This window comes from Hipposideros armiger, unplaced genomic scaffold (genome assembly GCF_001890085.2).
Source record: "Hipposideros armiger isolate ML-2016 unplaced genomic scaffold, ASM189008v1 scaffold_5, whole genome shotgun sequence".
NCBI lineage: Eukaryota > Metazoa > Chordata > Mammalia > Chiroptera > Hipposideridae > Hipposideros > Hipposideros armiger.
The window spans coordinates 3,791,093-3,808,689 of NW_017731355.1; the positions used below are offsets into that span (position 1 = coordinate 3,791,093).

The following is a 17,597-nucleotide window of genomic DNA, read 5'->3' on the forward strand; positions in this document are numbered from 1 at the left end:
CTCCAGGTTGAGCTGTTGTTCAGCATCTTAGCTGTGGAGGGCAGTGTCACTGGCCCTCATATGTGGGATCCGAACCGGGGCCCTCTGGTGTCCCAAGCGAGTTCTTAACCATCGCGCCACTCGGCCGGCCCAGCCCTCCCTTTGTTTTAAAAATAAAAGAAGGCAAACATTACTAGTTGCCTAATAAAATATCCATTTTTCATTTTTCTGTTTGTTCTAAAATTAAAAAAATAACAACCCTGTTTTTGAGTAGCAAAAGGAAGATCTTTGTGACAATGGGATAGTTCTATGTCTTGACTGTGGTGGTGGTGATTACAGAAATCCACCTGTGATAAAATTACACAGAACTACATATATACATTATACCAATGCCAAATTACTGGTTTTGATACTGTACTATAATTACATAAGATGTAACCATTGGGAGAAAGTGGGTGAAGAATACATGGGACTGCTGTACATTATCTTTACAATTTCCTGTGAATCTGTAATTATTTTAAAATAAAAAAAGAACTCCATTTTTAAGGCAGATACAATGCCCCACCCTTAATGAGACCCTATTTATCAGCCTCCCTTGCAGCTAGATGTACCTAACTACCAGACAATAAGATAGAGGCAGAAGTAGTATGTGGAACTTCTAGAAAGTTTCCTTAAAAAGAAGAGGAAGCACTTTTTTATTTCCCTTCCTAGGACTGCTTGCTTGAAACACAGATGTATAATAGTAGCTGTGACTCCAGCAACCACACTAGATCCCAAGGAAAAGGGCTACACCCCAAAGATGACAGAAAGGTATTTGGGTCTCTGATGGCAGTTATTATACCACCCCTGGACTTACACTGAACTTATACCTTACTCTGAACTTCTAAAGGAGAGGCAAACTTCTATCTTGTTGAAGCTACTATTTTCACATTTGTATAACTAATGGCCAAACCAAATCCTAACCAACGTAATACAAAACTAACTATACATATACAAACACTATATTAAAAAAAAAAAATTGGAATCATATTTTTTTGAATCTTTCTCAAAATATAAAATTCTCTCATCAGACTCAACCTACTTGCTAACTCTCTGCATTTCATCAGTAAAGGACACTGCGGCCTGCGGTGAACACTCACGGCTAGTCAGCCACTTGCTGCCATGCTTGCTTACTCCTGCTTCGACTAGGTGAGTTGAATGGTAACAGAGCATCAGTTTTCTTTTTCCAAATCTTTTGTCAGTTGACTTGATATTGAAATTATATATTTAACACTTATTATTTAACCAATGAAATAGTAGGGAGAAAAATAAGTTTTTTCTATGTGAACTATGTTTAATGCTTTGGAAAGACAAAATAATTTTTAAGATTTTTTTAATATAAAACAATACAACTGTAAAAGTATAGAAGAAACTATCTATTGGGTTGTCGGAAAAGTCATGGCATATTTTTTCTATGTTTTTCATTGCAAAAATGTGTCATGACTTTTCCAACAACCCAACAGAAGGATTCTGTACCAAGATTCACAAATAACTTTAAGCTCTCACTACTTAAAAAAAAACACACCTGGAAATCATAAGCCATGAATTACTGGTTTATGTAAATTTAACTCAGACCTCAAAGAAAAGGTCTTAGAAAAAAGTCTGACAAATAAATACTTATCTATAAATTTTAAGTTAAAATAAAATGTTTAGTATATTATTTTTTTTAAATGGTCCTTCCTTTTAAATAACCCTTCTGATTTACCAATAAACTCTTGGTCTGTATTGCATCTAATTAGAAGTTTTCAAAAGAATTAGATTTTTTGGTAGGAAAAACATATTAGCAAACAACTGTAAATTAATTGGGTTTGGACAGACAGTGGTTTTTTATTCACAATGTACTTTCCTACTATTATGTAAACACAAACCTCCATATTAGTTCACCTTCCTTAAACACTAATTTCTTCTTTTTTTCTGGGCTCTACTAAGCAATCAGGAAAATATGTTAAATATTAATGTAATGAATGTAACTTATATAACTAGAAAAAATGATAAAAAGTTACTACCAAAAATTGTTAAAATTCTCACTTTTTTGTTTCCCCAACTATCTTTATCTGTATATTTATGTTCACCCTTTTACATCATTTTAATATCTGAACCTCTGTATTAATAATCTCAAAAATCTAACACAATCTTCATATTTACATAATTATTTTCTGTGTATCTTCTGATCTAGTATTTTACAGATGAAACTTCTGTAACAAATTTTATAAAGTTTGAGTATGAAGAAAAATTATATTGTTGCCAATATAATTCTGTAAGTCTTTAAAAACTTACACTGCATCATCAGAAAGAATAATTCAATTAATAGTAAAAAGGTGAATTACTAACTAGTCCTAAAGATTCAGTATATTTGGAAGAATGCCTTTTTTCTAACAAGACAGCATATGGCCTTCAAGCCAAATCCAGCCCCATCTGTTTTTGCAAATAAAGTCTTCTTGGAACACAGCTGTGCTCATTTATTTACATATTGTCTATGGCTGATACTGCACTCCAACTGCAGAGCTGAGCAGATGCAACAGAGACCTGATGGCCCACAAAACCCAAGCTATTTACCATTTGTCCCTTTATAGAAAAAGTTTGCCGAACCCTGTTTTAAAGTATCACACTTTATTCTCCACATACAAGAAAGGTAAGTTTCATTAATTAAATTAATTCTGAATTACTTCGATGAATAAGAATATTTTTTAAAGTTTTCCAAAATTAAAAAGTTGAATAATGAAATTAATCATGAATGACAAGGCCTAATGAAAAATACATAATCGTTACTAATAACAATACTAAAGGTTTATACAAATATTTTTAAAGGCCAAAAATTCATTTCAGTTCATTGTTTTGCTCATAAAAATTAAGGTCTAACCTGATTGATCCAAGGACATGTAAAATTTTCTCTCCATCCAATGGGTAGTCAACATTTGGGGGTGGTGAGGGACGCTGAAATATACATATCAAAAGCATAAGTATACAAGATATAACCTCTGAAAAAAGAATATACGTTTATTTTTACTTACCTCAGTATTTCCATCAATATTAAATTTTGCTGCCTGGATTTGTAGTCCACGCTTCAGATCACTTACAAAGCAAGTGCGCACTTAAAGGAAAAAAAAAGGAGACTTTGTTATGGTTTGTGATTGAGCCAATCTATGTTCCTGTTAGAACAGTCTTATTCTAGGACATGCTAATCACCCATTCCTTTGAATTTTATACACTATCCCTGTCTTTAGTTAGCTTATGACAATTTATTCACAAATAAAGAGAACAAGGAGTCATAAGACATGTTATGTGTCCATCTTCCATGAAACCACATTACAAAAAAAAAACCACCTTTGAGAAAATTACTGTATGATACTCCTTGTATAAAGAGTACCATAATAAAAATAAATTTTAGCATCATGAAAGTGTAGCTATTCTAATTGAATAGAACGTTTATTGAACAAGATTGGTTTATATCTCTATATCTAATACTATGTATCTATTTATCTGATTTTTAAAAAAATCTTGGTTGGTTAGAACACAAAGCCAAATTTAGTTTAGGGTTTTTAGGCATGATTATTTTATCCCTCTTGGCATACCCCGATACTATCATTTTTCTTTCTACTGTATCACCTTTTTATTGCTTTTACACTTTGGACATTTATTCTTTAAAAGATTATTTTTATTGCAAAATACCTTTTATAATAAGCTGTTTCAAATTATTTTGAGAAATAGGTAAGGAATAAAACATTTTTTTAAGTAGAGACAAAATTGATGCTGAGTGTAAGAAATCTAATGACTTGGTTAATATTTACAAAGCATGTTAGTTAAATATCTATTTATATATTATATAAAGTTAATTTGTTCACTAATTCAAAATGTATTTAATAATCTACAATATGCTAATATGCTACACAGTAAGCTAGATGTTCAAGTTACTTATATATTTTGTATTTTATTCAAGTCCTCAGAACTATCTAAGCAAAGCCAATGCCTAGCGGACAAGATTTTATATACTTGGCAGAGGAAGGTGCTTTTCTTTAAAGAAACTATATTCACTGAATTAAAAATCCAAGAAGAGATAAATTACACTTAAGAATTTTCAAATAATTTAGGTTATTAAACCACGTATTTAACTAATATAATAAGTGACAGAGTGTATGTGTTGCATATTTGTTTTAATGGAAATGGGTTCCTCCTGTACATACTAATTCAGCAACAGGTTTTTCCCTTAGTGTATTATGGGCAACCTTCCAGATCAATACATCTACCACCTTCTTTTTAACAGCTACATAATACTCCTTGTTATGAAGTTACTAACTTCATTCAACATCCCCTCTTATAAGGGATGCACACTTTCAATTTTAATAAAGATGTCAGGTTGCTTTCAAAAAAGATTAGTCTTCAATCCTTATTAATAGTAATATATAGATATTTTCCCCACAATCTCACAAATACTGGGTGTCACCTTACAAATTTTTGCAAATATGTTTCCCTGACAAATGGGAAAGTTAAACATCTTTCACAAGTTGGGGGCTTTATGGAAAGAAACACTCCAAATAGTCAGCAGCTACTATATCATGGGGGATAGGACTGGAAAAGGGAAGGGAAATTATTAATTTGACTTGAGATATTTCTGTACTATTTGAGATACTGCAATAAGCATGTACAAATGACTGAAATTTTATAGTAATTGAAGAGATTTTAGGTAATTATACTGCATAAGAAAGAGGTATAATAAACAACAAGATCCATTTTGCAGCCCTAGCTCTAACTTTCCATATTGTGAGACACTGAACAAAATCATTTAATATTTCGGGGACCTAATTCTACCAGATTATCTCCAGGTTCCATTTAACTCTAAAACCCATTATTGTCTAATTCTTTATTAAATATTATAAAATATTAATTTTACATGACACTCTCAGTTCTGAAAAACATTGAGTTATTATTTTAAATGCTTTTCTTTCAGTGAATCAAAATACCAGAAAACTCAATTTAAACATTATCATAAAAATGCACTCTAGCAAAGCAGAAGCAATATATCTTATTAAAATAAATCCAATATACTTTGATTCCAACTGTAGAATTTCTGAAGTCAGTAAAATGACTAACCTTATAAAAATGTATTTAAAAATCTAGAGTAAAAAACTACAGAACATAAAACCAATGGCTTTCTTAAGCAATTTAACTGTTATTTCATAATGTGCAAACTACTAATTTTCTAGTAAACCTGTACACCCTATAATTGAGAAGTTTCTTCAATAACACATCATAAATAGTGCCAAAAAACTTACATAAATTTGAAGAAAAATCAAAATTTTATTTGTTATTCCATAGCCTATATATTAAATAATTTAGGATATGACATTATGAATTTATTTTATATCTGTGTAAAATTTTTTTCAAAACATGCCTCCCAAACCAAGGATGAAAGGAACAAAAATGGGAACTTAGTTTACCTTTAATATCTTCTAAGACTCCTTCTGGAATTGAACCTAAAACAGAAATTTTATTTAGCACTATAGAACGTTAAAAGCGAAAACAGTTTCTTCAATTGCATTCATATTTACATTTACATTTCAGCAAAATTTTTAAAAATATAAGTATTATAAGTTTTTTAAAAGCCAAACAGAAAAATGAAATTTGCTTTTAGGAAAGAAACTTCATCATTCAAAGCCAAGCCAAAGCACAGAAGTTGAAGCCAGATGTGTGCAAAGTGCTACAGGATGTCACATAATCACAAATTTGATAAAAACGAGACTTTAAAAATACAGTAGAATAACTGACATTAGGTAGAAATTACCCTTTGTACCATAAAAAGAAGTCTTTTCTACCATAAAAAGATTTGTTGGTCATCTTGTGGTACTTAGACAAAATGTAGGACTTAAACGTAAGTTATTTTTCTTTTATAAAAGTGAAGTTTCAAATTTGCTTATCAATTATCACATTGACAGTGATAATAAATCACTGTCAATAACATAGTAACCTAATAAATACTTTTACAAAGGATCATATGCAGACTTTTAATTTTTTTCATTAAAGGTAAAGGTGACATTTTAAAAAATGAGAAAGTACCTATTCAAAGAAATCTACACAATATAGGGAATCTTTGGAAGACGGATGTTTGGATATGTGATTTTGTTGCCAAAAACCTTGTTATCTGAATCAGAATTTTCAACCCTAAATATAAAATCTCCTAAATTCAGAATTTTTAACCCATTGTTAAACACGTAAAAATATTCTGATTTATAAGAAAAAATTATTTACATCAAGGAAGATAAGAAACTTAAGAATGAGTTGCTGAAATGAATTTGGAGGAAGAGATAATGTGTTCTCTTTTTGGAAGTCTTAAATTTAAAGTGCCTAGAGACATGCTTATGTATAGCTAATCATCAGTTGGAAATAGAATATCGTGTTTAGAAGAAGGGTCAGGCTGAGTAATAAATTTGAGCATCATCAGCATCCCTGAAAGCCAAGGATAATATCAAGAGCACATAATAATCCACAATGTCAAAAGTTCTAGAAAAGATGACTAAAATTAAACTACTGGATTTGGTGATTAAGAGCTCAATGATAACTTTATATTATAGCTAGAGCGATATGGGGGAAAAGAGAGTAACTATGCAATGGGGTTAAAAATATATATCAGTTGAAGAATTAAAAAGGAAGGTAAACCATTCCTAAATAGTTTTAAATGACTTTACCCATCACAGAGGGAAGGCTCTGTTCTTTAGCAGCACCTGTGTCAACAGTACATTGCTCCAATAGTTGAGTTTCCAACTCCCTGAAGGTAAAAAAAAGTTACTGGAATTAAAATATTGCAACTGATATCCTCTTTTTATTTAATACTTTTATTGCATAATATATTATGATGCTTTAAGTAAAAGTGGTTTTATCCTTAAAAGATGAATACACTAAAGGCTAACAGAGAATGAAATGAGTAACATTAAATGTCTGTATTACTAGTCCTCTACTGATCACTGCCAAAAAATTGCATGTATTTTTGTGGCACAGATAAAGCAAATGTGCTAAATTCCAAGAAACTTACCTGTGAAGAGCTTTTCCTCCTAGGGGAAGTGCTCCCCAACAATTTAGTACTGGGATTCCTTCATATATCTATAGTGTAGTCAAGGACATTAGAAGACAAAATGTGGTTTCCTTGATCTTTTCCTTACCTCCTGCAATATTGTTCTATATCAGTAAATTCTTCTTATTTTTAAAAGTTACAGAAAAATGAGTCTTTTTCGTATTCTTCTCCAAAGAAAAATGTTATACACACACACACACATGAACAGAATTCATTAGTTAGTGCTGGAGTGTCCTATAACGTAGCCACTGGCCACATGTGGCCATTGAGCACTTGAAATGTGGCTAATCTGAATTTAGATGTGCTGTAAGAATAAATTTCACACCGAATTTAAAAGACTTATACAAAAAAGCCCCTGTAAAATATCTCATTATAATTTTTATATTAATTGTATACTGAAATATGTTTAATATATTGGGTTAAATATACTACTAATTTCATCTGTTTCATTTGTACTTTTTAAAATGTAGCTCAGAAAATTTTTTAACTATACAGAGGGTGCCAAAAAAATGTATACACATTTTGAGAAACGTAAAAGCTACTAAAATTGTAATACTCAATATATACCAATAACAAAAGATGAATACAAGTCACATTTGACTTCTGCAATTACAAGAGGTGCTCAAAGTGGTTACCATCAGCATCCAGACACTTCTGATTATGGTGAACTACTGCTTGAGCAATGTTCACTAAAGTGTCCACCTGTATGTATTTTTTTGGCACCCTCAGCATCCTCAGTATATACGTCTCACAATGTATTTCCATTAGACAGTGTTCACAGGGTAGTGCACAATATTATACTGGGAGTTGGCTACCTTATTTTATATATTGTTTTTGCTGATATTCTGTAAGTACAATACTTATGAAAAGAAAAAAAGTATATTGGAAGAGCATTGACTATGGAGACAAACATGGATATATATCTTGGCTGTATGCTTATGACTTTGCGTCAACTAGATATCCACACTTTCAATTTTCTCATTTCTATGAGAATAATACTTACGTTGCAGTGTTGTTACAAGAGTTACATACAAAATATATTTAAAAGCTATTGCCTAATTTAGTTCCCTAGGAGCTAATGATTCTTGATTTCTTTCCCATGAGCATTTCTTCTAATATACATGAAGATACCAAAATTGAAAGGGTCTTGTATTTATGTATTTTAACCTCCTTTTCAACATAGCTATGCCCATTGTACTATTTCTGAGATACATTTACCTATATACTCTGCTTAAATGCTTCTAATGACAAGGAATGTACCAGTTTATAGTTAGTAATTCCATTTTGGGACAGCTTGAATTACTACAGTTTTTCCTGATGTTGTGGATGATATAAAAACTATAGCACTTAATGAACAAGTTACTATGTGCCAGATCCTTTGCTAAACACTTTACAAACATTACCTCACTTAAGTCACACAACACCCCTATGAGATGGAGTTATTATAATTCCCATTTTATAGATCTGGAAACTGAGACCCAGAGATTAAGCTACTTGAGCAGTATCATACAACTAGTAAGCATAGCTGAGATTTACACTAATGGGTGTATTTCATTTCAAAACCCAAAACTCATAAACTTTATGCCATACTGTCTCCATGACAGTCTCTGGAGACAGAAAAGAAACGTATTCAATATTCCATAGCCAGCCCTTCAGCTATTTGAAGGCAGATTTCATGTCACTATTAAATTTTAATTTTTCATGATCTAACTTTCTCATTTCCATTTCTCCAATTACTCTCTGTATCTTTTCTTAGAACTTGACTATCCTAGTCAATTTCTTCAACATGTCCTAATTAGCCGGTGTTCCTCTTAAAAACTGAATATGAATATAACATTCATGAGGTCTCATCCCTGGAGTACATACTGGGACCAAGTCATAACAATAATTTTTACAAAAAGTAAATTTAAGTCTCACAATTCTGTGCATTTTTCCACATGGTATTTCATATTTCATGGTAATTCAAAAGTTTGATGCAATAAAAACCATTTGTAATAAGCTTAATTATTTTAAAGTGAGTAAAAACTGCAAAATTAACTGGTTCACAAAAAAGATACAGGTAACACCAGGCTTTCTCTATATCCACAATCCAGGACCATGGCAGAGTTTATGCCAAGTGTCAGAAGAGCCATTAGATGACTTGGAGCAAGCAAGACGGATGGAACCTAGAAAACAACAAAACAGGAATGAGTGTCAGGTAGTTGAAGGTATTTCCCTTACATTTCAAATATATTTGAAAAAATTCACAGGAACGTTATTATTTATTCATATTACGTACCTAGTCAACCATTTTATGGCACTAAATTAAGAATTAGTTTGTTGATTTATTTGAATTTACACAAAATTGAAATATACTACAATAAATACATTCTTTGACTTCTCTAAATTGTTTCATTCCAAAATGACAACTAGGAAGCATTTTTATTCTTGTTCTCTCTTTTTTGGAGGAAAAACTGAAAGGGATAAAAGAAGAGGCCCAGAGGGCCGGCCGAGTGGCGCGATGGTTAAGAACTCGTTTGGGATGCCAGAGGGCCCCGGTTCGGATCCCACATATGAGGGCCAGTGACACTGCCCTCCACAGCTAAGATGCTGAACAACAGCTCAACCTGGAGCTGGGCTGCCGTGAGTCGCCGGCGACGGCGTGGGCTGCAGTCCCTGTGGCAGTGGATTGCCATGGGCTACCGTGTGTGGCCAGCAGCCGCAGTGAGCGGCCGTCCAGAAGCCCGCGACTGATCTGCCTCACCAGAGAAGAGTGCAATGATGGTGCCAACTTGGGCCAGTGAAGCAACATCCTCCACAACTAGATTGAAGAACAAAACGACAGCAACTTGTCTGTTCCCCTTCCCCCAACTCCCCAGCACTGTTCCCATCCCCCCAATTCCCCAATAAAAAATCTTTAAAAAAAAAAAAGAAGAGGTCCAGAAATATAAATTTGGAGGAAAATGCTAAGTTAATAAGATAAAGAGATACCTTTACCATCAAAATGAAAATACGGAAAAAGAATTCTTGATTGTCTTTATTCACAATGTTTGTAATATGAACTATATTTTTAAAACATTGTAATATAGCAGTTAAAATTAAATTGAAGAACAAAAATTCCTAGGTTTGTGTGACATTTTCCAGTGAGAATTTGCAAAATCTAGTGACACTCCAAATATCAGATAAATATTCAATCAAAATATGCTATCATAACTAAATGGCAAACAAAATCATAGCTACATTTCCCCTAAGTAGATACAACAGGTTATTCTAGTTATATATGAGATAAGGATACACAAATACAACTAAACCTCTAAGTGTACCTACAGAGAACCATCTATTTTATTCAGGTAAGAACTGAAGTGACTTCTTGTTTTGGTTTGTGTTCTTTCTACTGGAAACCAAATTCTTAAAACTACGTATGACATCAGTAAGTATAGGAGGGTATATAACCTGTTTTTCGGTGTCTGCCTTACTAAACTATAAATTAGAAATATTAACTGCCCTTACCTCATAAAGACATTTTGATTTTTTAAATATGTTGACTTCAGTAGAATGTATGAAAAATAAATTTATATGTGCTTAATTTCTTATATACTGTACATATTTTATACAATCCTCTAGTTTCCCTTGCTGAAAAACCCTAAATTCCTAAGGCAGAGATGTTTTAAAAATTTAAATAATAAAGATTTTCCATATGATCTTTTCTTAGAATATTAAATGTAAAATTTTAAGTTCGGTCTTTAAAATAATCTTGATTCCTAGGAAAGTTACAAGAAATATTACTAATATCAGGACACAAGAGTCATTCTTGGGGGCCGGCCGAGTGGCGCGATGGTTAAGAACTCGCTTGGGATGCCAGAGGGCCCCGGTTCGGATCCCACATATGAGGGCCAGTGACACTGCCCTCTACAGCTAAGATGCTGAACAACAGCTCAACCTGGAGCTGGGCTGCCGTGAGTTGCCGGCGACGGCGTGGGCTGCAGTCCCTGTGGCAGTGGATTGCCATGGGCTACCGTGTGTGGCCAGCAGCCAGCGTGAGCGGCCAGCAGCCGCAGTGAGCGGCCGTCCAGAAGCCGGCGACTGATCTGCCTCGCCAGAGAAGAGCGCAATGATGGTGCCAACTTGGGCCAGTGAAGCAACATCCTCCACAACTAGACTGAAGAACAAAAACGACAGCAACTTGTCTGTTCCCCTTTCCCCAATTCCCCAGCACTGTTCCCATCCCCCCAATTCCCCAATAAAAAAATCTTAAAAAAAAAAAAAAAAAAAAAGTCATTCTTGGCACTGCCTATTTAGGTCTAAGGGAAACATTATTTGAATATTCCATTGAATAGAAATTTAAAATCTTAAATGAAAGAACTGAAGAATTTATAACAGTCAGCATAAATAAACAATAGAAACTAGAAGGACCTGTAAGAAACACATCATGAACTCCACAGTACATAATATACCCTTTAAATCTGAAAATAAGAAGTTCCCAAACAGAAAAACTTGTATTAAAATAACAAAAACATCAATAAGAAATTTCAATAATCTAAGTAGCAGATGAAACCCTCATTACACATGAAATAACCATACAAAGGAAGAAAATAAATGGTCAATTTGAAGAGGCTTCAGTTTACTGTTGTTACCTGGTTTCTTAAATGTACTGTGTAGTATATACAATGAAGGAAATAAAATAAGGACCTTTTAGTTGAAGCTTTGAAAACCTGCCCCAAAAAACAACAACATAAAAAACATGTACCTCAAAATACTTGAAAAGAACACGAGTGAGTGTCTCTCTGAAGTGGGAAGGACAAAGCACTGACTCGATAACCACAACTCGGCGGTCTCTGGGATTCACCAACAGGTGCCTGAAGTGATAGTTTCATTTTGAAAAGTAAATAAAAGTTTATATTTATTTTGGGACATAATGCAATTTGTTCAGAATAGAGAAACTATATACTACACTAGCTTAAGATGCTTTATGACAAAAAGACATTTTCATTTTATTACCCAGGAAAAAACTACATTCCATGCACTGCGTCAGGAACTTCACATCTATTAACTCATTTATCTCAAAAAACAAAAACAAGACTACTATGAATAACTTGAGCCATTAAAAAGACATTTCCTATTTTTAGGTTACAAAAGTAATATATGCTCACAAAATTCCAATTACAGAAGTTTATAACTTGGAAAGCATAAATACCTTACCCTTCTATTACCCAGAAACTACCACTTACAGCAATTTGTATATTTTCATTATTGTATATGTGCATGAATATATTTTAAAAGAAATAGTCATTTCATACATGTTGTTCTACAATTTGCTTTTTTCAATTATTAATATATTTAAGACACTTTTTTGTATCAACTCATATTGATTTTTTTCAAATGGCTGTGTTTCATTATACAGATGTAAAATAATTTAATTATCTAGCCCCTTTTTAAATGGACATCGGGTTGTTTTCAATATCTCCTTATTCTTGCCAGTTTTCTAATCTTCAAATATATTTGGAAAAGGTTGAAAATAAGCAATTAAAAATGGTAATGGAAGTTAACTTTTTTTTTTCTCATCAGATGTATTGGGTTGTCGGAAAAGTCATGACATATTTTGTCTATGTTTTTCAAAGGTCATTTATTTATATAAAAAACAAAGATCAATCAACGATATATTGCCCGTTTTGTTCCATAACCTTTTGCCATCTTTCAGTGAGCTTCATAATTCCTCGTTCATAGAAGGACCTGTCTTTATTTGTGAAAAACTGAACAAGGTACTGATTTACAGCCTCATCTGAATTGAACATTATACCACGCAAGGAGTTTTGAAGAGAGCAAAACAAATGGAAGTCTAATGGTGCAAGGTCAGGCGAGTATGGTGGGTGTGGCAACACATCCCATCCAAGCTCCAATAGTTTTTGACGGGTGATCAAACTTGTGTGTGGTCTCGCGTTGTTGCGATGGAATACAACTCCTTTACAATTAACAAGCTCTGGACGTTTCTGGATGATGGATTCATTCAAACTGTCCAATTGCTGACAGTACACATTCGAATTGATTGTTTGGTTCCTCAGTAGGAACTCGAAAAACATGACACCTTTAAACTCCCACCACACGAGTATAACCTTCCTCTGATGAATGTCTGCTTTCGATGTCATTTGAGGTGAATCATCATGTCGGGACCAAGATTGTTTGTGCACCACATTGTTGTAAACAATCCACTTCTCATCACCAGTTATCAGTCGCTTCAAAAAAAAGATCGTTTTCCTCACGTTTAATGAGCATATTGCAGATGTTTATATGTGCTGTCAAATGAACTTCTTTGAGTTCATGCGAAACCCAAATATCGAGCTTGCTTACGTATCCCAGCTTCTTCAGGTGGTCGTGAACACTTGAATGATGGATGTTCAATGTTTCTGTAATCTCTTGTGTAGTATAACGTGGGATTGACTCGATCAATGCCTTTATTTTGTCGTCATCAACCTTGGTGGGCCTCCCCGACCAAGGACTGTCATTGAGATTAAAATCACCAGCACGGATTTTCGTGAACCATCGTTGGCACTCACGTTCTTGTAGAGCATTGTCACCATAAACTTTATGCAACTTTTCACAAGCTTGATGTGCATTCTTCCCTTTATGTAAGTGAAACAGTAAAATATGGCAAAACTGCACAGTTTGGTCTTCCATCTTCAATTTGTTGTAAAATCTCCAAAACTCAACCAAATTGCTCAATTTTTTTTTTGAACAAAGCTAGACTTGTCAGCTGTCAAATGATATAGCAATAACATAGATATGAATGACTCTAACACTTCCAAAAATAAACTACTGCCATCTGTTGCAAATATGCATCATGACTTTTCCAACAACTCAATAATACAATCAAATAGTAGTACTATGACTGGCATTAGGAAAATCTAATTACTAAAGCTGGGGGGGAGAGAGGGGAGAACAGAAATGCATTCTACCTGAAATACAGTATGTGGATGAATTCCTTTAGGTAGGAATATAATTCTTCTGTGTTGATATTATATTGAACAACTTTGATAGGCTGTAAAAAATTAAAATGAGTTATCAATTTATAATAATAAAATAATCTCAAATTAAAACATGCTTATTTTTACTAATGTATTTTCTGGTAATAAATCAAAAGCAATTTGTATTGAGAATAAATGCAAACATTAAATGTAGAATAATCACTTACAAAATCCTTAAGAACTGGCATGTCCAAGATGATGGAAATTTTTTTTTGTGTGGGGATAAAAGTGGGCGTCCATAAGTAAGTAAAGAGCTATGCTCATTTGCATTTTTCCTCCATCAGGCTTATAATTTTGGCAGAACTGATAAAAATCACAATCAATTAAAAAGCATGGAAGGCTTTTAGTTACTCCCAAAGCACTGACACTTCTGCTTTTGTAACATCGCCCTACTTAATTACTTGTAAACTTTCCACCTTCCTGTTAGACTACAAGAACAGGGGGAAGAACTGTTTCTCAGTTGCTTATGATATATCCTTCCTTCAACTGATACAGTGCCAAGCACAAAGTATATAGCTCATAAATACGTGTGTTGTGGTAAATATGAAAATATACACCATTAGCATTAAAGAAGTACATGCAAACACTACCAAACCATCAATGCTAAGTCAACACTGATATACATTCAGGGCTTCACTTATCCTCAGAAAGCTCCAAGTACTCTGATGCATCATTGTCAGACCTCTCATTTACTCTTTTAAAGGAAAGACCATCAGCTCAGCTAATTTCCTGATTTTATACAGTTTAAAGAAGGTTCCAAACCATGTATAGCTGAATATAGATTAATCTTTACATATATTTGTTAAGATGAAGGTAAGAGCTCGAAGCACTAAGAAAACTGCCAACTATAATGTAAAAGTTCTAAGTCCAGTCAGGAATCTATCTAGTAACACATAACACCAATTATAAAGCAAAATGTGAAAAATGAAAAGAAAGGAACTTCCATCACGTTTTGAATACCATACCATGACCTATCTACTACGTTTTGGCTTGTCTAAGGATTTGCAGAAAATTTTGAAATCAGTAAAATGATTTCCTAATAAAGCATAATTAAAAAGCTTTCTGAATCAATATATTTCATATGTTGATCTTAATGATGCATCCCAATACCAATTGCATCCCAATACCAAAATGATATACTAGTCTCTTCTGCTACATATGCTTTTATGAAAACCAAACATGCTCAGATTTGATTGTTAAATAAGGGAATATTGTCTTATTTATGAAGTTTGTATTAGTTAATATTAGGGAAGAGGAGATTAAATTCCACGTTATCTTCATCAAGAAAAAGAAAGTCATCAACCCAGTGGCTGTATAGGTATCCTTTCAGATCTACTTTTAAAAGTTTATATGATCCTATGTACCAAGAGCTCCCTTCCCAGAGTGCACCCTTTCACCACTCTTTATGGGGCTGCATTTATTCTTGGTCTAGCCTTAATAACAGCCTCAATGGCTGGCTCAGAGCTCACTTCCATTTAGTGTCTCAGCACCCAATGACCAACATTTTCAAAGTCCTGTTTTACTTTATTTTAAAACATCCTCGAGAGCCTCCAGCCACATTCAATTGCAAGCCAAAGCTATTCCATTTTTTTCCTGAGGAATCAGTTGGTTTTTGTTTTTTTATTTATTTATGAGGTGGTCCCCCTGACCCATCTGACGTTATACAGTTTTTACAATATTAACTATATTTCCCATATATTACTTTACATACCTCTGATTCTTTTGTAACTACCAATTTGCACTTCTTAATCTCTTCACCTTTCTTACCCAGGCCTCCAAACCACCCTTTATCTAGTAACCATCAGTTTGTTCAATGTGTCTACGGGTCTGTTTCTGTTTTGTTTGTTCATTTATTTTGTTCTTTAGATTCCACATATAAGTGAGATTATTTGGTATTGTCTTTCTCAGTCTAACTAATTTCACTTAGTATACTACCCTCTAGGTCCATCTATGTTGTCGCATCAATTATTATTTTTTCCACAAGTTTGTTTTTGTTTGTGATCAAAACGAAGTTTTTCAGGAACACAAATATTAAGACACAGCTGAAACATTTGATTTTAACAGGTGAAATTCTATGGCATGAAAAATTATTCTACTGTTTTATAATTCCTAATCTGCCAAATTAGCCTTGACAAGAGACTGTCAAAAAAGAAATGTTTTTTATAGTTCTTTGGATTTTGGAATTACAGATAAAGGACTGAGGACCTGGCTTATATTTTAAACAGGGTAAGGATAAAGTGATTCTTAATTATGTTACAAAGCTCAGAAAATTATTTTACTAAGGTTAAAAACTTTCTCTTGACATTATATAATTCTATCTATATAAAATGTACAGAAAAGGCAAATCTTTAGAGACAGGAAAAATATGAGCGGTGGGCTGGCGGTAGGATTGGGAATTAACTGTAAACAGGCATTAGAGACCTTATTGGAATGACAAAATTGTTCTAAAACTGACTGTGGTGATGGTTACAGAACTTAATATATTTACTAAAAATCATTGAATTGTATACTTAAAACAGGTGACTTTTATGGGATGCAAAATTAAACTAAATAAGGATTTAAAATTTTTTTCTTGAAATACAATAAGTTATATATTTAGAGCTGTTCTAATCAAGCTTATTTGACATCACCCTTTAAAATATTTTACAGTACAGTACTTATTTTGCTAATTTGTTTTAAAAAATACCTTAGGCATGCCTGCTTTTTTTATCACACTAGGAATTATGCATCTTGGACTAGTTTCTCCAGCAAATCCACACCTGCAAATAAATAGAAAATTGAAACACTCAACTTATTATAATATTCTTTTTATATATTTGTCACACAAACAAGTTTTTCTGTATTTGTTTAAAAATGGTGGTCACAAAAACATCTAGAAATTCTCTGATGCATTCAGAGACAAAAAAAAAAACTAAGGAAAAGTTAATACCATCTACTCATAATTGTATATTAAAGGTAAAAAAAAAGTTTCAAATTAGTGATACTGACATAAACTAGTATGTTGTTTTACAGCAGCATTTTTTTTCCAGTTTTTAATTTTTCCTGAATTTTTGGCAACACATTTCTACAACCCTGGATCTGTATATTAAGTGACTTCACTCATATAATTCATGAGTTACTCATAAGTCCATCATTCTAATATTACTAGCTACTAGATTGACATGTTTCCTTTTGGTCTATTTTTTAAAACTACGCATATTTGACATAGTTATAATCACACTTTTCATATATCATGAACTCATAATAAATAAGCTATCCGTATTATAGTCTTCATTGCTAGCATTTTTTTTTGTTTTAAGATTTTTTATTGGGGAGTTTGGGGGATGGGAACAGTGCTGGGGAATTGGGGGAAGGGGAACAGACAAGTTGCTGTCGTTTTGTTCTTCAATCTAGTTGTGGAGGCTGTTGCTTCACTGGCCCAAGTTGGCACCATCATTGAGCTCTTCCCGGGAGAGGCAGATCAGTCGCCGGCTTCTGGACGGCCGCTCACTGTGGCTGCTGGCTGCTGGCTACACACT

The 17,597-nt window shown here is 33.2% G+C and overlaps 1 protein-coding gene across 1 annotated transcript in view; it reads right to left on the reverse strand.

The window, feature by feature from the left end:
- The window catches only part of ACTR10 (actin related protein 10), a 23,685-nt gene that overhangs the window by 3,790 nt on the left and 2,298 nt on the right, over nt 1–17,597 (reverse strand). The window contains exons 2-10 of the mRNA XM_019644847.1: nt 16,766–16,838; nt 14,011–14,093; nt 11,808–11,916; nt 9,139–9,246; nt 7,043–7,110; nt 6,699–6,778; nt 5,454–5,489; nt 3,030–3,109; nt 2,879–2,952 (exon numbers count right to left, since the gene is read on the reverse strand). Coding sequence (XP_019500392.1) covers nt 2,879–2,952; nt 3,030–3,109; nt 5,454–5,489; nt 6,699–6,778; nt 7,043–7,110; nt 9,139–9,246; nt 11,808–11,916; nt 14,011–14,093; nt 16,766–16,838 — 711 coding nt within the window. The remainder of the gene's footprint in view (nt 1–2,878; nt 2,953–3,029; nt 3,110–5,453; nt 5,490–6,698; nt 6,779–7,042; nt 7,111–9,138; nt 9,247–11,807; nt 11,917–14,010; nt 14,094–16,765; nt 16,839–17,597) is intronic.